The following is a 26,454-nucleotide window of genomic DNA, read 5'->3' as shown; positions in this document are numbered from 1 at the left end:
AGGAAGGTGGGGCCTGGGTAACAGGAGCAGTGGGAGGCCCGCCCTGACTCTTAAGCTGAGACCTGCAGTAGGACGAGGAGTTGCTAGGTGTGGGGACAAAGGAAGCATGCCAGCCAGAGTGGCATGTGCAAAGGCCCTGTGGAAGGAGGGAGCCAGCACATGGCGCACTCAGAGCAGTGCCGTTCCCTGTAAGTGTTGGCAACCTTGGGCTGAGAAAGGAACTTTGGGGATGAAGCTGTGATGCAGTCCCAGGAGGGGAGTGGGGAAGGACTGTCCAGTGGGCAGTGTGGACGCCAGGGTGGCTGGACTTCATGGACTTTGGGAGGATGGAGAGGCGGCTGCTCGTTGTGGGGGCCCAGGAAATCCGTGTGAAAGATGAGGGCCTGGAGACTGGCAAGGGCGTCACTGGCAGAGGGTTCTGCTTCAGGGAGGGCAGGGGGTGGCAAAGAAGGGGTCAGATACGAGGGATTTGGGGACTGGTTATGACAGGCAGGGGGCTTGGCACGGCGTTAAAGGGTTTGCACTTGGTGCTGTTGACTGGTGATCCATGACCATGAACTCAGAATGATGTGATCAGAACTGGGAATGGGGGAGACCAGAAGGAATGCCTGGGAGGCTCCCCTCCCCAGCCACACCACAAGCTCCTATCCTAAGTCCCTTGTGTCCCTGGGCCAGGCCAGGAGGGGTGTTTGGAGGGGGACAAGAGCATCGAGTTCATGGGGTGCTGCCTGCTTCTCCCGTAAGCTGCCTTTGAGGCACTGGAATCTGTCAGCACAGTCCCCCAAGTGAATCAGGGTCCCCGGGAGCCAGAGTCTTGGTCCTAAACGAGCCAGCGCTGATTGGAGTAATGGGACCGGTCAGATGTGTCCGAGTTTGAATCTGCGCTTCCACCTGCATCTCTGCAAGGCTCTGGACAAGCTGCTGCCCAGCTCCGAGTCCTGGGTTTCTTATCTGGAGGAGCGTCCAGTCCTATGCTCCCTGGCTCAGGTGGGAGGCGCCGTGAGGCTGAGTGAATGTGTGTGGTTGAGGACAACGGGGTTCCCCAGCAGACCGCACAGTGGAGTGGAGAAAACCCTTGTCTCACCAGGCCCGGGATGTCAGCAGTCATCCTCCCCCAGATAAACAGAAACCATGGTAACCGGGATGTGTCACGTGGCCAGGCAGCAGGTCCCAGCCATGGCCAGGAAAAGGGCCTGCCACCAGCAGAGGCTCTGTGACTCCACAGGTGGGGGGTGGCCCCCAGGGACCCCCTCATCCTCTCCTTCCTGCATAAGGTAGCACTGGGAAGTTGTAGAAGAATCAGTCCTGACTCCGGGTTTCTGTTCAACCTCTATTTGGTTTGATTCACTGCTATGTCCCGGGAATCGAGTCTCAGCTGGGAGAGGCTAGCCTTGGCCCTGCCTTTCCCCATCCAGGCCCTCTCTGGGTGGCTGTGTTTGGGTCAGTGGCCGCAGTGCTGTGGGGGAGGGGGCGCTGGGCCAGTGCCCCGCTCATGTCTTCTTCACACAGCCAGTGACGGAGCCCTGCAGCCCCTCAGTGCCAGAGCAGGGCACTGAATGTCAGGTTCCAGAACTCACTTGCATACCGTCTGTGGCTGGGAAAAGAGAGGCTTCAGCTGCCCTGTGGGGTGACCGGTCCAGGCTGCGAGGTGGCCTTGAACCCCAGCGAGGCTTCCCAGCCTTTGCGTTTCTGCCTCGTGGCCTCCTGTGCACCTCTGGTGGGAGTGGGCTTGTGCCCTCGCTCCTGGAAGCACGGCCTTGCCTTCCCTGGGAGCCATTGCCAGGGCGTGCTGGCTTCACCGCCTGTGTCTGCCACCATCCCGGCTGGAGTTCACAGCCCTGCCTTGGGCGCACCCCTGGTATCCTGGGGCCTCGGTGTCCTGCACACCCCTGTTCTCTGGGGCCTTGGTGTCCTTAGCTGTGGAATGAGGGAGTTGGGGGCTGAGCTGGCAGCACAGCATCGTGGTGCCAGCTGTGCCCAGCCAGCCTGGGACTCAGTCTCTGTGCCTCAGTCTCCTCCCCTGTAAAACGGGGAGAATGCTTGTTCCTGCTTCATTTGTGCAGAGGGATCCCGTCCCCTGGGGGCAGGCGGAGTTAGGTAAGAGGAAAAGTGAAAACTCAGTGGTGGCTGTGTCCACTTCTGGGCAAAAGCTGAAGCCGGCACTGTGTCGGCCCAAACGTACGCAGTGCGCGTGCAGGACAGCTGAGACCGAAGCCGGCCAGGAGGAGGGCGTGTGTGTGTAGGGGGGGCTGGTTAATAACAGGACAGATGCCGAGGCTGAAGGGCGGCCTGGCAAACTGAGACTGGAATGTGGAGCCCTGTGTGGGTCCCACACTGTGCCCGTCAGTGGGGTTGGAGGACGAGTGAGGGACCCGTGGGGTGAGACCATTTTGGGGCAAAGTTTGAATTCTGACCCTGAGACTTAGTAGTTGTGTGGCTGCCGAGAGCGTCCTGGGCCTCTCGGAGGTCGTTGTCACACCAGAAAAGAGAAGCCACTCATCTTGTCCTGCCATTGTTGGAGGGTTAAGGGGGACACAGAGAGTGCCAGGGCCTGGCACACAGTAGGCACTTACTCAGTGCCGAAAGGGTGTGCGGAGGCTATTTGTGTGATGCCGCACAGTCAGCCGATACCACTGCTGAGTGCCCGCAGGTGATTGCCCCTAAGGAAGTGGGGTCAGAGGGTCCTGTTTGCCCGCAGGGAACTCAGGCCAGGGCTGTATGGGGCTTGGGTGCTGCGGGCAGGTCCCTGGGACTCGGGGGCTGGGGATCAGGTGCAGTGAGCTTGAGTGTGCTTGGCCAGGGCTCTCGTGATGAGCTTTAGAAGACAACAGCATCAGCACTTTCACCTTGAGAGCAGTTAGGGGCCCCGAGGCTTTTACGTGGCGAGGAGCAGCAGCAGGGGTAGGGGCACATTTCCTGTCTCTCTCTCTCTTTCCCCCAGCAAGAGAACTTTCCTGCTTCACCTTGACAATGAATGGGGGAGCCTGGTGCCAGCAGGGCGGACTGGATGGGGAGGGGGGATGGGAGGTGACTCTAGGGGTTGGGGGGGTGCTAGGGGTGCAGGGATGAGGGCGCCCTCGGTGCTGGGTAGGATCCAGCCACTGCATCACCCCCACGGGCGTGAAGATCTACACAGAGCTCTGTGTAGCACAGAGAGGCTTTCGTCCCTTCCCGCGGGTGAGATCTGTTTAATAGGCGCTCGCAGCTCAGCACTTACAGGTGCTGACGGGGACATCACAATATTGTGAAATTAAGCCGTGAAGCCGACTTCATTACCAGCTTACCTGGCAAGGAAGCAGCAGCCTTAGTTAGCACCGATGGTTGGGCATGACAGAGCTAAAATTGAACTTGGCACTTACCGCTCTGGAGAGGTTCTCGGCGCTGTGAAAAGAAAGTTCCATGGAAATCAACCCTGGTAATCACAGGGTTTAAAATTAGTTACTATTAAGGTTGTGCTTGTCAGTGCACGCTTCAGGGTGAAGCTGGGGTGGGGGAGACGTGAGGTTGGTTACCTTGGGTTCACCTGCCCCCAGTGCTTTTCGCAGTTCATTCCAGGACAAAGGTGCAAGGTGCAAGGTGGCCATTTGGCGGATGAGCCTCTTTGATCTGCAACAGCCTGCAGCTTGTTCTCAGTATCAGCGTTCGGGCTCACCTGCGAGGGGCTTTCCCCAGCAGCTTCGGGCCTCTCCTTGGGCTGTTGCTAGGGGATCGCTCAGCCCTCTGCGGACGCCTCCGTGCCCTGGAGGAAGGAGTAATGTGACCAGATCGCAGGTTCTTGAGCCCTTTGTGCAGCTGTGTTATTAAATCAAGGCTAGAGCATCTCAGCAGCTTCCGACGTGTGTCCGCATTGTGCAGATGCAGCCAGCGAGGGACCAGCGTTGCCCTCGGCTGCTAGGGCAGACAGCTGGAGGAGAAAGCTCATGCAGCTCTGACTGTAGGTTGGTCGGGGTGGGGTGCACCAACCCCCAGGGTGGGAAAACGGAAACTGAAGTCAACTCACTGCTTTGAGCCTCTGTCTCCCCTTGTTGTGCTGCACAGCTGTGATGGGTAAGTGAGCTCATCCAGGTGCTGTGGCACCGTGGCCATGAGCTTGACATTTACCAACCACAGAGATCCTTTCCACAGGTAACAGCCGCTTTTCACAGTAACCCCATCAGGAAGGAGCTGTCATCCCCACCTTGAGATTGACAAACAGTTGCTCCAAGAGGATATAAATTTGACCAGGTTCTCTGGCCATCAAGGATTGGAACCAGGCTTCAAACCCTGGCAGTCTGGCCCCAGGGCCTGGCCGTTGTCCCTGCCCCTCCCTCTGGGAACATTCCTACACCCAGAAAGCAAGGCAGCCTGGACCAACTGCCTCTATGGCTGAGAAGAGAGAAGATGAAAACAGAAATATCTTTCCCAACAGGCTGTGGCTCTGACACAGGAAGCTGAGTCATTTCTCAGCCTTTGAACCGTAACCATCGAGCTGCCTCGGAATCTAAAATCAAAATGAGATGAAAAACTGCTGAGTTTCTTCAAGGTGCAGGGCCCCCTCCCTGGTTCCGCCCCAGAGGGTCTGTAGAGATGAGACTCCCTCCAACTGGCTCGGAGTCCCTTGGCCTCAATATTTAGTACAAAGCAAAGGGTACTGCGTCTGGAATCTACTGCTGTACACCAGGGTTTTCCTTGCAGAGCCTCAGTCATTCAACCTGCCAGATGGACGCACCTGCCCCAGCCCTGCCTGCCTGTGGTGCTGACTGTCCCGGGGTGAGTGAGTCATGGTAGGGAGTGAGTTTATCACCCATCACCCATGCACTGGTAGATGCCATTATCCCAACCCCAGGATGCCGCCTCCCAGCACACATGGCAGAATCGAGTCCAGAACCTTCTGTCCCCAGGCTTAGCTCCTCCGGACAGACCCTGCTCCCTGCAGAGAGATGGTGGAATTTGGTAAATGCTGGGTGAGGAGTGCAGGGGCTTCCTACACTTGATCCATATCATCTCACCTCTGCCTCTTGCAGTGCCTCCTCCCGTGTCCATACTGACCATCCCTCGATGGGTTCAAGTTCAGATTTTGTGACTTTAGTGATCCACATTCCAAAGAAAACCAGATTGGAAGAACCTATATAACTGTTCTAATTTTTGCTTTCGGTCACGTATTTGATACGTTACACAGGATATTCAAAACTTACTATAACTGTGATGGTTTCACCTCATTGTCAATATTCTGAGCATGTTTAAGGTAGGCTAGGCTGAACTCTGCTGTTCAATAGGTCAGTTGTATTAAATGCACTTTAAAATATTTATGTATTTATTTGAGAAGCAGAGACAGAGGCGGAGAGAGACAAGTGGACAGAGAGGAAGCTCCCATCTCTGGTTCACTCCCCAAATGCTTGCAATGATCAGAGCTAGGCTGGGACAAAGCCAAGAGCTGGAACTGCCACCTAAGTGTCCCATGTGGGTGGCAGGAACCCAGTTTTATGAGTCGGAATCACCACTGCTTCCCAGGGTCTGCATGAGCAGGAAGTCAGGAGCTGGAGCCAGGAATCAAACCCAGGTACTCTGATGTGGGCCGCAGGTGTCATAACTTGCTAAGCTAAATGCATCAAGTGCATCTTTCACTTATTAGAGAAAGAGAGAGAGGTGGACATGCAGAGAGATCTCACGTCTGCTCCTCCGGTGCTAGCCATGGACAGAGCACGTATTCCCATGGTAAGTCAAGAAGCGTCTGTACACCCGAATTCTGCGGCTCCTTCAAACCCTAGCTTGAAGGACGCCTTCTCCATGAAGTCCTCACTCTGGCCTCAGGCCCTCAGCTGTGAGCAGTTATTCACTCACATGTGGGAGCCAGGAGGCCTTGGAGGGCAGGGCCAGCATCCTGTTCACGCACTGCCCCTGCGTCTGAGACTGGAATGCTTGTGGACTGGATGAGGGTGCGGGTGAGTGTGTGGATGATCGCTGAAGGACATCTTTCTCTGGGACGAGCAGTCATGCCTGTAACTTACCAGGGTCTGATGAGCAAGTCACACATTCGCCACGCAGCGTGGGCTTCTTTCCACATCAACAAATGCCGGCTGTTTCTCGTGGCTGTGTTGTATTCCTTTGTGTGACGAGCCGTGATTTGCTTCACCAATGCCTATTGAGGGTATTGTCATTTCAGTTCTCTCTGAAATAATGGTGCAATCAATAGCCACTTGAATTTGGGCTTAGAAAGTTCTTTCCCATCCTGAGCTTGTACAAATATTCCTGGATGGTTTCGACTTCACGCTTTCCTGAACCTTCAGTGGGTCTGAAATTTTCCTCCTCTTGGTACCACAGTACGAAAGTCCCAGCCTCTTTTTCTTTTAGATGGGCTCCATGTGCTTGGATCTTGGCCACAGATCCATGGGTTGTGTGTTCTCTTTGTTGAGTGCCTACTGTGTGTCAGACCTTGTGCTGGGAGCAGGGGCCCAGAGATGATTGAGATGGTCCCGGCCATCAAGGCGCTCACAGAAACAAAACCAGCAAAACAGACAGGCAGAGCCCCCAGCTGGAGGGCCGTGCCATGGAGAGCCCAGCCTGGGGCCGGGGGAGACCAGAGGAGCCCTTGCTGGGAGGATGAGATATTTGAATGGAGGTAGAGGGAGGAGAAGGTGGCAGATCTGTGATGGTCGGGGGGAAGAGGCTCCAGGCCCAGGCCCAGCCCAGGAGAGGTGCAGAGGCTCAGCAGCAGCAAGTCCCCTTCCCTCTGGAGCCGCCTCCTTCCCCTGCCCCACTCTGGCTCCCTCCTCCTGCAGATGCGCTGGCATCGCCCTCATCACCACCTGACCCGTGCTGTTCCCTGGTGCTCCGTCGAGGGGTGATTCCCCAGGGCTCTGACCCCTCTCTTAACTCCATGATGCGTCTCCTGCCTTTGTGGCCTCTGAAACATGCGAAATTTGAATTGGTTGATAGCACCCTGCCCAGTATGTGACATTGATCCCCCATTTTACAGACTGAAAAACCAAGGCTCAGGGGAGTTGGCCATTTCAACAGGCAGAGTAAGGACTCTTGTCCCCCAAATCCCTGCTCTTCCAGAGCCCTGATTTAGTGCGCGTGAACTAATGAGACTGCGGGGGGATCCTGAGAGCCTCGGGCAGTGCTGTCCCAAGCCCCATCTGGCCTTGTGGCTGGTGACTGTGGCCCTTGGCCAGCTGGCTTCCAACGATTGAACCAGGGGAGGCGCCTGTGTTTTTGTTTTAAATTACAAATATAATACACACTTGTGTAAAAGAAAAGAAATGAAACAAGACAAGGAAGAAAAAAAGCAAATGAAAATACTTCTTCCTCCTACTCCCTAGAGCAGCCACTGTTAACAGCTTGGCATCTTAACAGTGCATATCACAACACACACACGCACACACACATACACACACCACACGTATACACACACATACACATACGCACATGTATACACACACATGTATACAGACACGCACACAGTTGTTTTTAGAGAGATGGGACTGTGGCCTTGCCCTTTTCTCCCAACCAATTGCAAATCAGCACCTGTGGGCCCTCCTCAATCCACCCTATCCCATCCCATGGATGCGTTCCAAGGTCCTCTCCTGGGTTTAGACCTTGAGTTTGCCTCTGCCGCTCTCCGTAACAAGCTCCCTCCTTGGGTGCCTGTCCGTGCACGCTGAGCACAGGTACTTCTGCTTGGAAGTCTTGCTGCCGAATGAAAAGGCGTGCAGGTTTGCCACGTTGACAGGTGCTGCCGGATTGTTTGCCAAAGGCCCGTGCAGTGCAGCCCCCACCCCCTGTCGAGCCACAGGCGATGTGACGCAGCGCTGTGTGTAATGGCTACTCCCTGTCTGCTCCCCGAGACCTGCGTGGAGGCCGCCACCAGGAGCTCTGAACACACAGGCCCAAATTGGGATGGAAGATGGATTTTGAAAAAAGAGGTTAAATAGCTGTTTTTTCCATTTCACCTTATAGGAACGGGATAGGGGGCGGGGGTGCCGGGCCTGCAGCCAATAGAGGACCAAGAGTTGTCAGGAGGGCTTAGAAAGCTTGCTATTTCTGGCATTTTTCTCTTTCTCTGCTGATTATGCAGCAGAAGCGCACAGAGGCTGTCGCGGGCGCGTTCTCTCGCTGCCTGGGTTTCTGTGGAATGAGACGCAGGCTCCTTCTTCTTGCGAGACGCTGGTGCATTGCAGGTGTGTCTCTGCAGAAGGTAAGCAGCAGGTGCCCGCCGCCTGGTCAGGCTGGCTGTGCCGGGTGAGAGGTGGGGGCAGGACTGGAGGCTGTCGTGTCCTGGAAAGAGGGTGCCTTCGGGGGTCAGCGCCCGTGGTGGGCAGCGCCTTCATGGGAAAGAATTCTCGAGGTGTTGGAATTGACCTCTGGAGAGCAAGGTCAAGGTCTAGTCTTGGTGCCCAGAGCATCGTAGGAGCCCCGGGGGCTCAGCAAGCTTTTGTTCACTCATTCAGCACACCTTGTAGGGGCTGGCCAGGTGAGAGAGGGAGACTTGGCTGACCGGGACCGGAACAATGACAGCAGTGATGGGCCAGCCTCTGGCATGCAGAAGTCCAGCAGACACGGGGCTGAGGAGTGGGCAGGGCCCGCCACGAAGACAGGAGGGGCGCGGAGCAGCCGGGGACGTGACCAAGAACAGAGTCTGGGCTGCCTTTCCCAGGGGATTTGCAGTTTGAAGGCTCAGTAACGACTCCTGCCCGTTTGGCAGCTCTGCCTTTGCCTTTTGACAAGTGAAGGGGCTTGGAAAATCACCAGCTGTCACTCGGCGTCCTTCTGTAGCAGGAGAGACAGCAGCAAGCGGGGAAGGACCGTCGCGGTGTGAGAGCGTACACAGCCGCACGACGGTGGGAAGCTAGCCCGGGAGCCCTCGCCGGCTCTGTGCTGGGAGCGGGCTGAGGCAGGGGTGGGCTCCTCGGCGTGAACAGTGCCCAGCAGCCCAGGAGGCCCAGCCCATGCCAGGGCTCTCGTTATCGTCCGTCATGATTGACGGTCCCGTGTCACGCACTTGTGTTCCATACAAGGAAGCCACCCGCTTGGTGAACCTCACAGACCTCCAAGGAGCAGTTCTGTGTCCCCTGTAGCATCTGCATTTCCTCTGCTCTGAGAACACACACCCCAGGGCTTCCAGGGAGGGCGTTGGAGCCAGTTGGCCATTGGGGTGAGCAGCTATTAAGTGCCTATTGAATGTAGGGTGTGGGTTATATACTGCTTTTAAATCTCAGCTCTGCCACAAATATAAACTGTGACACTGGGCAAGCTGCTTGAGCCTCAGTCTCCTCATCTGTAGAATGGGGCACAATGTCATCCCTGCATTGTGATGATGTGTGTGTGTGTCAATGGGTGTGTACACACACACACGTTCCCGTGCTTTGGCTCATATGTGGAAGGAACTCCGATAAGTGTGAGTGACTGAATGAACAAATGACCCAGAACGTGATCTAGGCTCAGGAGGGGCCCTGGCTCACAACAGGAATGCATGTTTAGGGTTTTTTCCCCTGTAGTGGTGGCGACACACGAGAGAAGGTAGATGGCCTTGTGCGGTGCTTGGTAAATAACTGTGCTCTGCCTTCCCCGGGGATGGGGGTACCCAGGGTCTCTGCTGCCCACGAGGCTGGTGCTCGGTGGACACTGAGCCTTCGTGGCAAGAGCAAGGCTGCCCGGGGCGGGGAGCCCCATTGTCGGCCCCGTCCTGGTGTCATCTCTGGGTGTTCTTGGGCAAGTTCTTTGCTCTCTTTTGGTGTCTGATTCTCTTGGAAACTGGGGCGTGGGGGCCCCCATGGAGGGCGGGCTTTGTGCTGGGAGTGGATCCCCTTTCTGTGACCTCCTCCCAGCAGCCATGGGATTTCTGTGGACTCCCAGATACACATGCCCCTCCCCTAACCTGCTGGGTCTGCTCCATGACCCCAGGATGCCCACCCGGGGCGGGGGCTCCTCTGCCCTCGAGAAGCTGCTGCCTCCTCTTGCGTCACTGCCCCCTGTGCTGCTTCTCAAAGCCCCTTGTGTGCTAACCAAGCCCGCAGACCCCGTCACTGCCTTTCCCCTCAGACTCCTACTTATGGGTGCCAGCATGGTCCTGACATCACAGGTGTGGATGTGACATCACAGGTGGGGTGTGGTATAGGTGTGGTCCTGATATCACAGGTGTGGACATGACATCACAGGTGGGGTGTGGTCCTGACATCACAGGTGTGGACATGACATCAGAGGTGGGGTTTGGTCCTGACATCACAGGTGGGGTGTGGTATTGTAGGTGTGGTCTTGGCATCACAGGTGTGGACATGAAATCATAGGGTGTGATATTATAGGCGTGGTCCTGACATCATAGGTATAGATGTGACATCACAGGTGTGGGTGTAGCATTGTTGGCGTGGTCCTGGCATCACAGGCATGGTCATGACATCACAGGCACGATTGTGATGTCACATGCATGGTCATGACATCAAAGGAATGGACGTGACATCACAGGTATGGTCATGACATCACAGGTGTGGGTGTGACATCACAAGTGTGGTCATGACATCACAGGCATTTTCTTGACCCCACAGCTTTCCAGAAACCTTTCTGACCGACCCCCACCCCCTACCCTGTGCTCCCATTGTGGCCACCCCATCGGTGCTGTGAAGGTAATGTGCACCTTTGCTGTCCTGCCACCACAGGGCACAGCGTCTGCTGGGGCGGCGTGAGTGAGGCAGTAAGTGGCAAGAACCTGCTTAGATGGGACAGGCGGGACGGGCTGTCCCAGGGCCCTCGGTCTGTGGCCTCCTCCAGCCGTGTGACCTTCAACAACTCAGCCTGAAGGGCAGTGCAGGCCCCCAAGGACACTTGAGATGTCCAGTGACCCCTCCCGTCTGTGCTGAACAAACCCCAAGAGGAGCCAGGCTCAGATACACAGAGGAGCTCCCCCAACACCAAACCCCGAACAAGAGCCAAAATAGAGCCCCGGGGGCAATTTGAGACGCAGAAACCACAGGAAGGAGCCGCAGGCTGAGCGGATGTCAGCTGCTCCGAGGCCCCGCGGCTCTCAGCTGTGCCGCGCTGCGCGGCTCACGCCTGCCCGCGCCAGCTCCTCCGACCGCAACATCAGATATGCGGTGGAAACAGCCCAGCTTCCTTGCTCTGGGGAGGGCAATCTCAGAGCCATCTGCGGGCTGCGTTCCAGCCCCAGGTGCCTCTGGCCGCTGCTCCCCCTCCCATGCGTGCTGTGCCCACCTTGCTGGTCCCCTTGCTGATGGAGGGCAGACGGGCGACTGTCCCCCTGAGGGCCTTTGCATGGGCGGCTGCCAGCCTGCAAAGCCCTCCGCCGAGTCTGCTCACTCCCTCACCTGCTTCCAGCCTTTGCCTGGTTCTATCACTGCCTCCGTGAAGTCCACCCTGGTTAGACTTGCACACCCTCCACCCTGGCCCTGCCAGGCCTTCACCTGCCCTTCTCTTCCTTCTTCCCCCAGTTCTCAGAGTCCCCTCGCACGCTTGGCCAGGGGCTTCCTGACCATGAGCGTTGTTGCTTTGACTCCAAGGCAAGGGTGGGACTCCAGGGATCTTGGTCCCTGCCACCTCCCAGGTGCCCAGACAGTGCCTGGCACACAGTAGGTGCTCAACGAGATTCCTTTGGTCTGTGGATACGTGCATGGGTGAATCAGAGCCAGGCCAGCCATCAGAACAGGCTCAGGCTGTATTTTGGGGGGTTCTGGTTTCAGGGCTGCAGGGCCCAGGGACGAGCTCACCCTGCCACGGGGATGCTGGCCGGAAGCCCCTGAGGACTCGAGGTGACGGCTTTGGGGGCTAGCGGAGGCTCCTGGGGCCTGCGGCGCTTGGTAGCAGGGAGCAGCAGAGCTAGGAGTCTGGCTCTGGAGCCACACTTGCCAGGGTTTGAACCCCAGCTCTGTAGCTGCCCAGCTGTGGTCACCCCCTCCTCCTTGGCTCTCAGCTCCCTCACCCATCATAGGGTGCAGCGTAGAACATTCTCTCCCTGCCTGGGTGTTGACCTAAGGATGGCGTTGAAAGCATCGAAGGCTGCTGACAAGCCGTGTGTGTGTGTGGAGGGGACCTGGAGGGCCGCGCCGCCGGGGAGCGATTACTGCTGCTCTGCCACGGCCCACGGCTGGCCCCGGGACGCTCCGCCTCGGGCTCACCTTGCAGCTCACCGGGCTGTGCACGCAGTTCAGGCCCGTGGGCTCTGAGCAGAGGTCTGCAAATCACTTGAAACCAGTGCCTTGAAGCCGACCCTGTCTGCCCAGGCCAAATGGGTCTCGTGCTGCGGTGCTGTCCATGTCACACTCACACACACATACACCTTCGGCCCCCGCCAGGGTCGGGGTGCTCGTGTGATGTCTGTGGGGAGGGCGGGGGGATGGTGGCCATGCAGCATCCAGCACACCTGTGCTCTAGGCAGAGGCCCATGGGGAAGGGGCCAGGGCAGAGGGGCGGGGCCGGAGAAATCAGCAGCACCCAGGCCAAGCAGTACGTGGGGACCAAAGGAAAGAGGGGGCTCTCTGTCCTGGAGTTTGAGGAGGGAAGTGACGTGTGGTGACTTCTGATTGAACGGGAAAACCCAGGCTTTGTGCCTCTTCCTTCTGAGAGTCAACTCTAGGCCAGATAGCCCTCAGCTGTGCTTTTCGCAAATAAACCCATTTTATAGATGAGTAAACTGACTCAGAGCAGTTTCCATCCTCCATGTGGCTGCCTGAGTCATCTTTTAAAATACTAACCAGAGCAGGTTATTCCCCTGCAAAACCCCAGAAGGCCTAGCATGGCCCAGGACCCCGTGTCTCATCCTCTCCCAGCCTCTCTGCTGGTCCCAGCCACTTATTCCTCCTCCGGGCGAGAGCTTCCTGCTTGCTGACCTCAGGGACTTTGCATTTGCCGTTCTTAGGCCTGGAATACTCCCAGCCGTGATCGTCATCCGGTGGCTCCTCCTCTTCCAGAAGGGCCCCCGGCTTCAGCAGCCCCTCCAGGCTCAGGAGCTGTGCCCTCCGCCTCTCCTCGAGCCTGCTTCACGGCGTCCATTGAGTTCTTCCCCAAGGACTGAATCCTGCGGGAGCGGCATCTTCACTGCATGCCAGCACCCTGCACGGGGCCTGGCTTGAAGGGGGCTCCCAGGAAGCACCCTGCACGGGGCCTGGCTTGAAGGGGGCTCCCAGGAAGCACCCTGCACGGGGCCTGGCTTGAAGGGGGCTCCCAGGAAGCACCCTGCACGGGGCCTGGCTTGAACGGGGCACCCAGGAAGCCACTGCAGAAGAGTGAAGGGTGGATCCCGAGGTAGAGAACGCCAGGAGCTCTGGACCTCCAGGGGAGGCTGGGTGCACAGGGCCTGCCTCCCGAGACAGACAACCTGCAGGGAGCAGCCGAGGATAAGCAAGTGCCTTCTCCAGCCACCTGAGCCAGGTTGTGCCTCGCTTGAATTCACTCCCAGTGCCACCCACATTCCCTGCAATGTTACACAACTCTGCCTGGTGTCTTAGCCTCCCACAAGAGCCACAAGGGTGTAAGGAAAGATGTTAGCTGTGAGTTGAGACCAGCCCAGCCACTTGCTAGCCATGAGACCTGGAGCAGTTTCCTTTACCTTTCCCAGCCTCAGTTTCTGCATCTGTAAAATGGGCATGCAGAGGGAGCGTCTCCCAGTGAGGGCCTAGCACACTGATGCCTGGTGCGTGATTCGGGTCAGAACTCCTTTATCTGAAATCCAGCATGCTCTGCAGCCAGCTGAGGTGAAGCTGGGTTTTGCTGGCTCAGGGCCAGAGCTTTTGCTTGCGGCAGGGTGAGCCCAGGTGCTCAGTCCTTTCTGGTATGAATTTAAAAGGGGAATTTTTTTTTTAATGAATCATCAGAAAAAGAAATCAGAGGAAGTGTGTGGCCAAGGAGAGGAAATTAGGGTTTGTGACTTGCGTGAGTCACCTTGTTTCTGACTCCTGGGTGACGCCTTGCTCTTGGCAGTGTTCATTCATCTCAGAGACGCACGGTGCGGGGTTCCGCAAAGCACACCGCGGCGGTCGGGGCTTCGTCTGGGCCGCAGACCTGCTTCCCACTGTAGCCATCGGTGCACATTTGTGTTCTGGGGTCGCTGCCACGCCGTTTTGCTCCTTAGTGCTTTCTTCTGTGTTTCGTCCCTGCCCGAGCCTGGTGCAGGGTCCTGCTTCCTGGCACCGCCCCTCACCCCTGCAGCTTCCGCCTGGCTTCCTGGACAGACCTCCGGCCGGATCTCCTCCTGCTCTTTGTCCACAGGAAGCCAGAGGCCAGCTCCTGAGACAGCTCCCGTTCTTGCCTTCATTCTCAATCCCACCCAAGGCAGGCGGGTCCTAGCTGCTTTTCTGTGGCGACCCTTGAAGCCTCGCCGCTTGGTGAATGGGCCCCTCTCTCCATGGACCGGGCCTGTGGATGCTTTTCTCAGGGCCAGCCTCTCTCCATCGGTGTCCTCTGCCTTCACCCGGCTGGTTCCGGGCAGCCTGCAGGTGGATCTGCTTCCAAGCCACCTGCTCCATGAAGCTTTGTTTCAGGCCCTGGTCAGGACACAAGCCTGGCTCCCAGGACCCTTGCCCCTCCCCCACAGTCTCGTCCCTGCTCCTAGGCCCTCTATGCACCACCACAGGCATTGGGAGGGCTGAGTCTGGGCCCTGCACATCGCTGCCACCACCCCTTGCACCAAGCCGAAGGCCACATTAAGCCAGGCTGGGTGGAACTGAGCCAAGCACACTGTGTGTGAGTGGTGCCCCTCATGGAGCAGGCAGGGGCCTGGCCCTCGTCTCCCTGACTTGTGGCTGGCTCTTGGCCTAAGGGCAGCTGCCATCTTGCTTTCCAGGAAGCTTCAAACTATGTCCCAAGTGAACAGTGGCGTCAGGATAGCAGGTTCATTTCATGTACCGTCCTCCGCGTGCCGCTGGACCAGGTGTCCCTTCTTGCCACGCGTTTGTTTCTTGGGGATGTCGTGTCGCGGATGACTTCTCTGAACCCCTGTCCTTTTGTCTGTGGGCCTCTTGGTTTCCATCCCGTCTGGTGGAACCCTGTCTGCGTCGTGTGTATGAACTGTCTGTGGTCGGGGCCGACGTCCTTTCCATTGCGGCGCCATTGTGTTTCCTTTATCTCTTTGTTTCCAGGAGAGACAGAATAAGGGCGCTGTTCCGAGCGTGACTCTTGGCAGTGTTCAGGGCCACGCTTTGTTGCTTTCTCGCGAGCACACTGCTGGTGTTGAACCTGTTTGCTCCTCTCTAAGAGGAGGCGGCAGTTCCCCTGCTGGGAGTGTCGCGGGGAGAAAGTGGCGCAGCACCTGCGGAGTCCGGGCTCCCGTCCCTGCTCAGCTCTGCTGGCCCAGTGAGCGCAAGTTCTCCAGTCGTGCACTGCCACGTTGCCGTAGGTGTTGCTTTAATAAAGATTTGTTACTTGAAAGAGCTACAGAGAGAGGAGGAGAGGTGGAGAGAGAGGGAGCTCTTCCATTCACTGGTTCACGCCCCAGATGGCTGCTCCAGGCCAAAGCCACGAGCCAGGAGCTTCATCTGAGTCTCCCACGTGAGTGGCAGGGGCGCACGTACTTGGGCCATCTTCCGCTGCTTCCCCTCTCAGGAGCATCAGCACGGAGCTGGGTCGTGAGGAGCAGATGCCGGCATCACAGGCTGTAGCTCAGGCCCCTGTGCTACAACGCCGGCCCCAGCTGCAGCTTCTACTGCGTGGCCAGACGGGGAGCCCCCTCCCACTGCTCTGCTCTGACTGCTGCTTTCCACTCCTCAGCGAATGCGCATTCCTCTCCCAGCTCACTCTGGCCCCCTGCCTGTCAGGTGAGCGTCACCTGCCTCACCTGGCCCGTCTCCATCTTAGGGCTTCGTCATGCTGTGCTGCCGCTGTGCTGGTGCCTGTCCCCCATGCTTCCCTGGGATCGGGTCTGTGTCCCAGGTCGGGTGCACTGCAGGTGCTCAGCTCAGGGGTCCGGGAAGGTGGGGGATACTCACTGCACCTTTGGGTGTTGATGGGAACTGGGTTGAATGTGGCTTCCCCTGGGGAAGTATGGGGGTCGTCACCCTGCACAGGCTGCTTGCTCCCCACACGTGGGGGCCATCTACCAGCCTTGGCCTTAGCTTCCGGAGGGTACGGACAAGCTTTCTGCAGCCCTGCTGCCTGGGGCCCCAAGCTGATCTCGATGTGGACAACTTGGCAGTGAAGGTGAGTTAGGGAAACTCCCTGGCATGCGCTGGGCCTCGGGGTGCGGTTTCCCCTTGGTTTTCTGAAGACTAAAAGGCCTGGAAGGACAGAGCCCCCTGCTGCTGTCCAGGGCCTGCAGGAGAGAGCCCAGGTCTGGGGTACAGGGGCTCAGTGGTCACTGCGGCCCTTGGCCCAGGAAGGGGCTGGGGTAAAGAGGGGAGCTTGCACAGCTCCGCCAGCTCTGTCGCCACCTTGCAGGGGAGGAGTCTGAGGATGAGAGGGGCCGATGCCTGCCCAGGGCCAGGCTGAGTGTGGGGTCTGGGCTGGCACCCCTGTCTGCACACTCCCAGGCTGCACTGCACCTGCACACCCTCGGCCCCCAGGCCAGAGGCTGGTTTGGACGCGGTCCTTAGACCAACAGTGTTTCCAGATACCATTTCCTGTGTCTTCGGTACTGGCAGCAGGAAGTGAGCCTGGCACTCTGCTAGCTTTTGGGGTCGGATGCTCAAGTGCCAAGTTCAGGTGACCCAGAAAAACCTTTCTAGGTCAAATTACAATCTCTGAAGCTTTTCTTCTTGCCTCCTCCTCTTCTAACCGCCTCACGGCAGAGCGCCGTCGTTGACAGATTTCCCCTCCAACAATTCAAGCCCTCGGTGGCATGATTGCGGGCTTGGTTTATAGCATTGGGGAGAAATCCTCGCTCACATCGTCGGCCCGCTGTCTGTCACCCCCCGACCCGCACGCCGCAGTCCCGCCTGCCAAGCCCTCACACGTCTGTTAGCCGATTGTCTTTGGCAAGAATCAGTTCTGGGCTGTGTTCCCAGCCGCTCAGGTGATGGATCATTGTCAGGCACCAATACTGGCAGCACAAGGCCACAGACCACTGACCACAGCCCACCCCCTGGCGCCCTACTCTGGGAGGCCACAGAGCAAGGCCATAGAAGTGGCTGAGCCTGGCCCTCGGAGGACGGGCCTGGAGCGCTGCCTGCCCTGTGGCGTGTCACCATGCCTGGGATGGTCGTGGCTACGGGGGATGCCACCATGTGTCACCACTCCTGGGATGGTCTGGCTGTGTGGCTGCCATTGCGTGTCACACGTGCCTCCTCAGGACTGCCATGGTCCTCCTGCCAGCCTGCAGGCGTCTCACAGCTGAGTCTCTGTGGATGCTGCCTTCAGGGAGGATGCCTTGGCGAGCCTGTTCCCCCGCAGTGGTCTACATCTTTGGCTGATCCATTTGGGGACACAGCTGCTTGTCTCTGGCCTCAGCTTGGGGACTCTGCAGGGTCAGGGCGCCTGTGCTACAGACAGAAGCCTCGATGGTTGCTGCAGCACAGCTCGTGGGCCCCTTTGCCCACCTTGCTTGCCTGGCTCCCTGCAGCTCCCCAGTCAGTGCCTACCTGAGGTTTCGCCTCAGGTGCGTAGCTGGGGAAGTGGCTGTAAGACAGCTGGTCACCAGCCAGGTGCCGCATGGATCCTGACTGATGCCACTTGCTCTCAGGAGTGGCCCTGGGGCTCCCTGACCTGCCTAGGCTGCCCCCTTGGCCCAGGAGGGTCCTCACCCCTGCCCTGGCTCCACCCAGTGTGACGTTTGGGGTGCAAATGAGGAAACTGAGGCCCAGGAAAGGGAAGGCCTTGTTTGTGGCCACATCATCACTTTCAGCCTCTGGAGATGGTGCCTAGGTATGTATTAAACAGGCTGGTCCCAGGCCTGGACACGTGGCAGTCGGCTGTGGTACCTGGGCCCATGACACGCATTAGCAGGTGCATCTACAGCAGGGGGGCAGCTGGCTGGCCTGGAAGTGGGGGTCTGTGAGGGCCTTGAACTGAGCGGGAGAGGAAGTGACGGGAGCTTCAGGTATCCAACAGCCACTACAGGGCCTAGGCGGAAACGTGGGCGGGCAGCGTACTCACAGGGGGCTTCTTCCATCCTGAAAAGCAGGACCGGGATGAGCACCTGTGACGGAGGGGGGCCGGCCTGCACACACACACACACACACACATGCACACACACTCACACATACACCAGGAGACAGAGAGAGAGAGACAGAAATCTTCCACTTACTGGTTCACTCCCCAAATGCCTACCACAGCCAGAGCTGGGCCAGACCAAAGCCAGGAACCTGGAGCTCCATCTGGGCCTCTCACGTGGGTGGCAGAGACCCAACTACCTGAGCCATCATCTGCTGCTTTCCAGGGGGCACATTAGCAAGAAGCGTGACCGGAAGCAGAACTAGGTCTCAAATCCAGGCACTCTGATGGGGGCCGTGGGCGCCCCAAGCAGCAGCTTAACCAGCTTGGCCACCGTACCGCAGTCCTGCCGTGGTCTGACCCTCAAGTGTTTTGAGTGCACAGTGAAGGATCTGGACTTTTCCACAGCTGGGAAGATGGGACTTGGTGGAGAGTGGCCTGTGCAGAGCCACACAGGGGCCTTGCCTGTCGTGGTCCCTGCTGGCCCCTGACTGCCTGAGCCCGTGGGTACTCAGTAAGTAAGTGTGGGATAAATGAGCCAAGGAGGGGCCGGCGCCATGGCTCACTTGGTTAATTCTCCACCTGCGGTGCCGGCATCCCATATGGGCACCGGATTCTGTCCCGGTTGCTCCTCTTCCAGTCCAGCTCTCTGCTGTGGCCTGGGAAGGCAGTGGAGGATGGCCCAGGTCCTTGGGCGCCTGCACCCACATGGGAGACCAGGAGGAAGCACCTGGCTCCTGGCTTCGGGTCGGCGCAGCACACCAGCCGTAGCGGCCATTTGGGGGGTGAACCAATGGAAGGAAGACCTTTCTCTTTGTTTCTCTCTCTTACTGCCTAACTCTGTCAAAAAAAAAAAAAAAAAAAAGTTTCTTTAAAATAAATAAATAAATAAATGAGCCAAGGAACAAGGGGAGGGGAGATGTGCTGGGGAAAGGTGCCTCTGGTCACAGGGTGTGGGGGGCTCCGAAGACACCTGCTCCTGGTGGGAGGGTCTCCTTTTTACAGTGGGGGCTGTGGGTCCCTGTGTATCCTCCTCCCCATCCCCAGAGAGGCCCTCTGGCACCAGCTCAGGCAAGCAGAGGGACCCGCTGAGGGCGTGCATAGAGGATACTTCTGCAGTGAAGACCCAGGTGGAGTCTGGGGCCAACGTGATGGGGTCGGGGCCCTGTCCCTTGGTCGGCCCCCTTTGACCATGCCCTGACCCACTTCCCTGCCCAGCTCCCTGCAGCCCCCGCCCTGGCAGGTCTGCAGCCCCCTTGGAGCCATTCCCCCTCACAGCGGCCAAATGAAAATGTTTGTTGAAAACAACATGTGCATAATTAAAGCTTAATGAGCGCTTGTCAGTTTGGAATGTGCAATTAGATTTATAATCAGGCATGGGAGCGAGCTCCAAACAGCTTTCAAATGGAGCTGAGCGCGTGGATGATTTTCGCCGTGAATCCGTGGTCATGTAGGCGATGTGTGGGCCACCAGTGGCAGCAGGGAAGACACAGTGACCTGCCGGGCCACTGTGCTGTGCCCACAGGGAGGCCCTGCCCATCGGACCCCTTTGGCGGCTCAGCCAGCTGGCATGCTGTGCTCCTGGAGGTGGGTCTGCTGTTGGTTGGAGCTAGAGTTCCTGTGTGCAGTCCAGGAGATCTGTGGCAGGGCCGAGTGGGGAGACAGGCTTGTGACAGGTCCAGCTTCCTTGGTCTCCAGGATGACTTATCCAGGCCAGAACCCCAACCACACTGGTGCCCAGCTTGCAAGCTGGCCTGCGAGTAGAGCTCTGGTCTGGGATATGGGTCCATAATTTGCTCCCATACCCAGAACATATAGCAGGGCCTCTGTTAATGTTTGTTGAATGAGTGAATGCCCCTTTAGCAGACTCATGTCTTAAGCAAGTGGCTGGCCTTTTTGGGGCCTCAGTTCCCCATATCTGCTGTGGAAAACTGGATCTGGCTATGGCTAACGTCAACTCTTGTTTTTCCCAGGTACTGAGTCTGGGTAGACAGAGGCTGGGACAACGTCTAGACCAGCACTGCCCACTAGGAATATATGCAAACCACATCCAGGATTTAGAATTTTCGAGCTGTCAGTTAAAAAAAGTAACAAGAAACAGGTAAAATTCATTTTAAGAGTACATTTTCATTAAGCCCAGCATATCCCACATTTTATCATTCTGGAAGCCACGCCCAAGGACGAAGCCCCAGACCCACAGCCGTGAGGTCACTGGGTCCCACCCCCAACTTCACGCAGCGTGGACTCGGGGTGGGGGGCCAGTGTGGGCCTTTAGGGAGGCCAGGGACCTTGACTTTGGACTGGGCTGAGAGTGTCCTGGCTGTGTGACCTTGGGCAGCTCTCACAACCTCTCAGGACCTCAGTCAAAGCCCTGGGCAGAATAGGAGTGGGAGTGACATCTGGCAAAGCAGGAGCACCAATCAGGTGAAAAAAAATTTTTTTGGAGAAAACTTGATGTTTGGTATTTCAGGAACAACACACAGACCTTAACCCCTGGGAGAAAAATCAGCCCTCAGCTGAACTTTCTTACAGACTTTAATTTACACATTTTATTTCACATTACACACAGAGGTGTGCACCCAGAGTCTTTCCCATACTTGACCCTGGCGATTTGCATGAAGCTACGTCCAGGTCCTTTGTCCACAGAAGAGAAGTAGCAGCAGCCTGACAGGGCTGATGTGAGGACTCTGTCGTCCAGTGAGAATTAGCGACCAGCTTTCCAGGGCTGTCTGTCTACTGGGCAGCGTCCCCAGCACTTCCTGTATGCTAACTGAACCCAAACGGCAGTCATACCCATTTTCCAGATGAGGAAACTGACACACATAACTTGGTTAAAAAAAAAAACAAAACTGGGGGGCTCGTGTTATGGCATAGTCAGTAAAACCGCCACCTGCGATGCATGCATCCATATAGGAGATGGTTCATGTCCCGGCTACTCCGCTTCCAATCTAGCTCCCTGCTAGTGGTTTGGGAAAAGCCACGGAGGATGGCCCAAGTACTTGGGCTCCTGTCACCATCGTGGGAGACCCAGATGAAGCTCCTGACTCCTGGCTTCAGCCTGGCCCAGCTCCAACCATTGCACCTGTTTGGGGAGTGGCCAACAGATTCTCTCTCTCTCTCTCTAACTCTCTAACAACTCTAACTTTCAAATAAATCAATCAAAATGTCACACATTGAAAGCAACATGCCCAGATTTGAACCAAGACAGCCTGGCACCAGCACCCATGTAGGTAACTTCTTTGCTCTCTCGCTTCTGCAAGGGGAGGTGGCCTGGAACTGGCCATACATAGAGGGCCATGCTCCTCTCCTGCCTCTCTTCCATCTGCACAGGCCCCTGTGCCCCTGCCCCTACCCCTACCCCACCCCTTCCCCCAGCCTCTCTCTGGTCCTGATGTGTATCTCTGCATGAGATTGCCACATAAAACCACACTCTCGGCGGGGCCTGAGTTGCCGCTGCCACGTTCGCTGCTTCTGTCTTTTGAGCCGTGCTGTATCTGTGCAGCACGAGGTTCTCACGGCCCGGAGTGGGGCAGGCAGGAGCCGTGGATGTTGCTTTGATTGCTTCCTCTGCAGATCTCCGCGATGCGCATCTCTCCGTGTCTGTGACTGGCTGGGCGCAGAGCCGTGCCTCCATGGTCTTTGATCTGTGTGTCTGTGCGGGGGGCGGGGGGGAAGCAGCACCTTTACAGAACAGCTGTTGCTTGGGCACCTGTGGCCAAGGCCAAGTTCAGAAAGGTTTGCTAGCTTTGGGCAAGCTCCCCAGCACCCCGAGCCTCACTTTGCTCGTCTCTGCAGTAGATCTGGTCCTGCAACCTGGAGGTTTCCAGGGGCACCCTGTGAGATGGCAAGGGGCAGCTCTGGGACAGTGGCTGCTCACTGGCCCACGGGTACAGGAGCCTTGGACATCCTGCTTCCTGCTCTTTCCCCAGCTGCCTCGAGTGCGTCCGGTTTCCAAGTCATTTTCAGGATGCTTCTCTTGACAGATTCTCTTCCTTGCTCCTACTTACCTGTGATGAGCTCATCTTAGCCCTCGTCTTATATGTCAAAGAAGAGGCCAGCATGTAATATCTGAAACAAGAGGCTGAGTTCCGCGTGGTGCAAAGCGAGTGCTTGCAAGTGAAGCAAGAGCTCAGCTTGGCAGGGTTTCAGGGAGTGCGGAGTCCTGGGACCAGGGCCTTTCAGGAGCAGGAGGGTCTGGGACTGGCGTCCCCGGAAGTGCACGTGTGGCTCCTGGGCTAAGGCTGTTTGTTACCTTGATCACTTGACCTCCACAGGCTGGGGGACTGCACAGCTGTCACTGGCCAGTTGTGATGGTTTTGTGATTACTTGTTTGCAGCCTGGGGCTATGGTCACAAACACCGCCCCATGCTTTCCTTTCTCGGATTTGGAGACTAAGGAGATTTTATTCTCTCGCCCTGGCTGACAGCCCCTGTAAAGGACTCGGGCTGCTTGAGGGGAGGTGCTGTGCCCTGATCCTTACAGCGGGCCTGGCGTCTGGCACACAGTACACACTCGCCTGGGATCAGCCCGTGAGTGACGGCTGTGACTCGGAGTCCCTGTGGTCCCCACTCTTCCGTGCCTTGTGATTACTTGTTGACATGTGTGTGAGTCCCCAGAGGGGAGCCACAGGAACCAGTTATCGCTGGGAGCCTGTTCTTTGGTGCTTGGCAGATCCTCTGTGTGTGATACAACAGAAGCACCGCCTGCTGTCACTTGGCTTCAGTGTGTGTGAATCGTAGCTTAGGCCCAGGACAGTACAAGAGAGAGTGGGAAGAAGCTATGAGCGCGACGGGATGGAGGTGGAGGGGTGGAGGAGGGAGTAGCTTCAGGCTAAAGGAGAGGAAGTCAGGCTGGGAGTGATGGGCATGATGTGGGGAAAGTTGGGAGAACTGTTCAGTGACATGGGAGACAAGGCCCCCTGCCAGACAGGGTGGGATGAGGCTGATAAGAGGACATGAACTTAGCATATGATAATAATAGAAGAAAATACTCACTAAGCATCCATCAGAAATAGTTAACATTGGCAAGCACTGTGTTACAGAAGTTAACTCATATCTGATAGCAGACATCAAGAATGCCATGAGGTAGGAAAAACAGTCACCACCATTACTGTTGGACAGGCGGAGATGCTAAGGCTAAGAAAAGTTAGACCCAGGGCCACCCAGCCAGTGAGTGGTGACGGCATCGCTCAGATTCAGGAATTACATTCGTGAATTAAGTCCAAAGCTGAGTTTTACATGGAGGCTTTCAGGTTGGGCCCAAGAATCTGGAGATGTAAAAGCAAGCCTGGAAAAAAAGGTAGACCTAGCAAGGGTTGGGTTTCAGCGGGTGGAGAAAGGGAGGAGGAGGGTGTTGCAGGCTCGAGACGGGGCAGCAAGCAAAGGCAAGGGCGCCGGAGGGTGCAGCACTGGGCTGCTGTCGGGGCTGAGACTCGGGCTGCGCTGTCACGGAAGTCTCCGATGCAAGGCCACGTGATGCAGATTTGACCCCAGGAGGGAAGTGCTTGCCCAGGGCTCCCTGGTGCTAGCCCTGGATTTGAAGATGAGCAGCAGGCTTTTGTGGATGACAGAGTCGGGGATGGAGGAGAGAAGGCATGTTCCGTCACCCAGGAGTACCGGGGTGGCACTGCGAGAGTGGTGACACCTTCTCTTACGATGGGAGTGCTGGGGAGAGAGCAAGTGTATTCATAGGTCAAGAGTCCGGTTTGGGATGTGCTGAATCTCAGGTGCTCCTGGGTAAATGAGGGAGGCCCCCAGGGGAAGCTGTGGAATCTGGAGACAACTTGCTGAAGATGAGAATTTGAGAGTGAGTGACATGTGACCCTGAGAAGCTGTGACATTGTCCAGGGAAAGAGCAAATAGAGTGAGGAGGAAATGCCAGGCCCACAAACCCACACACCTAACTGTCCCTCCCACCCATTCCACCTGTGCGCTCCACCAGGCACCACCCATCCAGACATCCATCCTTGCATCCCAAACACCAGTCCCAGGCGTCTGTCTCTTACCCACCGTCCCTCTCGCCTTCTCATACACCTGTCTCTTCAACCTCATTCAGCCATCCTGTCCCATCCATCCATCCATCCATCCCTCCTCATTCCAACCAACCAGTCTCTACATTCCAACCACCCATCTTCATCCCTCCATTCGCCCATACCACCAAATAGCCATTTTATTGATAATTAATAATTGTATATTAAGAACATGTTGAAATCATAATATTGTGAACATATTGGCTTAAACTGTCATTGAAGCTAATTTCACCTGTTTCTATATCTAATTTTTAAACTGTGGTACCAGAAAGTTTAAAATTTAAATAGATGACTCACATTTGTGACTTGAATTGTGTTTTTGTTGGATAGTACTAATTTATCCATCCATCCATTCTCCATTCACCCATCCATCATCCAGCCATCCATCCCATCCCATCCCATCCCATTCCATCCATAATCTGTCCATTCACCCATCCATCCATCATCCATCTTATCCATCATCCATCCATCCATCCATCCATTCACCATCCATCTATTACTCTCTCCTTCCCTTCCTTCTGTCCATCCACCATCCACTTGTATGTGTCCATCCACAAGTATTTAGTGTGCCCATCAAGAATCAGTGACTCTGTGGGTCATTGAATGAAGAAACAGGCTTGGAGCAGTTAAGAAACCTGTCCAAGGTGGCACAGATGGAGCTGGGATCTGATTCTCTAAGATCGAGGCTTTTTACCTTGGCTACCTATTTGCTACATTTCCTTAAATATTAAGAAAATACTTTGGGGAAACATGTGCTTATTTGGGGTGGGGAGGGTTCTAGGAATGTGTCCCTAAGGGGACCACACAGTGTGGGGAGAGGCAGACCCTGTCCAAGCCTCTGTGAGCTGTGTCCCTGGTGGCTGTCATGAAAGGGTTAGCCCCACACACTCGATATTTGCAAAAATATGGGTTCTTTCTGATTCCAAAACTCATTTCCATGACAAAACTCTTGGGAAGAGAAGACGAAGGCCTGGCTTCTGCAGAACAATCTTCCAGCTGTAATGAGGACTGAAGATGGCAGTGGGAAAAGGAATTATAATTAGAATATGAAATGGGGGAAATTAATCTATTCCAGTCAGTGTACAAGGATGTTCTCCTGGCATTTCATGGAAATTCTTAGGCTGTTGTTCCCTCTCCATTTATCCCCCCTACATTTTAAAGCAAAGCAGAGGTTGGGTGGGTGAAAAAAGACCTTTGACTAAGGGACTGAAACACTGTGAAATCTGCCCAGAATTGAAGTTCACGTGCCTCTGCATATCCCTCTACACATATGCAGTGGCTGTTTGGAGCTGCGTTCCTGCGGTTGCAGATGCACGGTGTGCGAGTTCACCTGTCTCTCCCAGACGTGCTTGCTGTGGGTTCTTGCACCCAGTCACGTGCAGGGTCTCTGAGATGTGCACACAGAAGCTTGCACTGTTGGTGTTGGCGTGTGTCACCTGTGGACGTGGTGTGTGTGTGGTTAAGTGCTGTCTCATCTGCTGTGCAGTATGCAACACGGGTCCATACCAGCTCAGGTCTGTGATACCTATGTGACTCCACACTTGTGTAGTCCTGACTCCACACTTGTGTAGTCCTGTACCTTTGCGTTAGTGGGGGTCGGTGCAGGTGTGCACGCGAAGAGGAGGCGGCCTTGCTATGTCTGAGGGCAAAGGCAGCTCTGTGATCTGACCCCTTGGCTTGTAAGTCCATCCCCTAGAAGGTCTTGTAGGAGGAGAGGAAGAAAGAGTGAGCCCTGTGCCTCAGTGCCCTGGAAACCCAAAACCCAGGAGCCCTCAGGGCTCCCCTCACACACCCCTCTCTTCTCCCTCCCTCCATGGGCTCTGGCATAGTGGAGCCCTGGCAGAGGTGGGCAGAGCCAGGGCCTCCCTTTCTGCCTGTGGGGCTCTGTACAGGACTGCTTGGCCTGCTCCAGGACCCCATGCAAGGCCCCCAGGGCAACAGACCTCAGGCAGACCCAGGCCCTCCCCGGACACCTATGCTGACCTTTCAAGTTCTCCTTGAGAGCCCGAAGCAAGCTTTGCTGTGCCGTGCAGCGGCTGTCTCCATGTTGGCTGAACAGACAAGTGAATGAGTAAGCTCTGGGGACCTCATGGGCTCTACTGCCCCTCCCCCATGCCTGCCCCCAACACTCCCTGCTGCAAAATCCAGGATTTCCCACCCCCATCACCAAGGCCATTGCCCACTGCTCCGTGTGGGGAGTTCCTGCTTCTCCCTGGTCTCTAACACACACTTAGCTAGCACCTGTTAGAGGCCGGGCCCTGGGCTAATTGTTCATTATGAGAAAGATCCATTAAGGAGCTTGCAGCCCCATGGGAAAGACCGAGCAAAAGAAAATAAATGACCCTGGAGTCCCTACTTAT

At 56.4% G+C, this 26,454-nt stretch overlaps 1 protein-coding gene across 8 annotated transcripts in view; it reads left to right on the top strand.

The window, feature by feature from the left end:
- The window catches only part of TOX2 (TOX high mobility group box family member 2), a 130,575-nt gene that overhangs the window by 19,921 nt on the left and 84,200 nt on the right, over positions 1-26,454 (top strand). The window contains exon 2 of one of the 8 annotated variants that reach the window (XM_051845033.2): positions 20,040-20,167. The exons of 5 other annotated variants lie outside the window; for them this stretch is intronic. Coding sequence is in view for 2 of the 3 variants with exons in the window: in XM_070051818.1 (XP_069907919.1) it covers positions 8,051-8,176 (126 nt within the window). In the remaining variant the exon portion in view is untranslated. Of the gene's footprint in view, positions 1-3,098; positions 8,177-20,039; positions 20,168-26,454 lie in introns of those variants that run through there. 2 more of the 8 variants (XM_070051818.1, XM_008274460.3) reach the window with 2 other exon arrangements.

The sequence above is a fragment of the Oryctolagus cuniculus genome, chromosome 11, assembly GCF_964237555.1.
Source record: "Oryctolagus cuniculus chromosome 11, mOryCun1.1, whole genome shotgun sequence".
Classification (NCBI taxonomy): domain Eukaryota; kingdom Metazoa; phylum Chordata; class Mammalia; order Lagomorpha; family Leporidae; genus Oryctolagus; species Oryctolagus cuniculus.
This window is presented reverse-complemented; position numbering and strand designations above follow the sequence as displayed.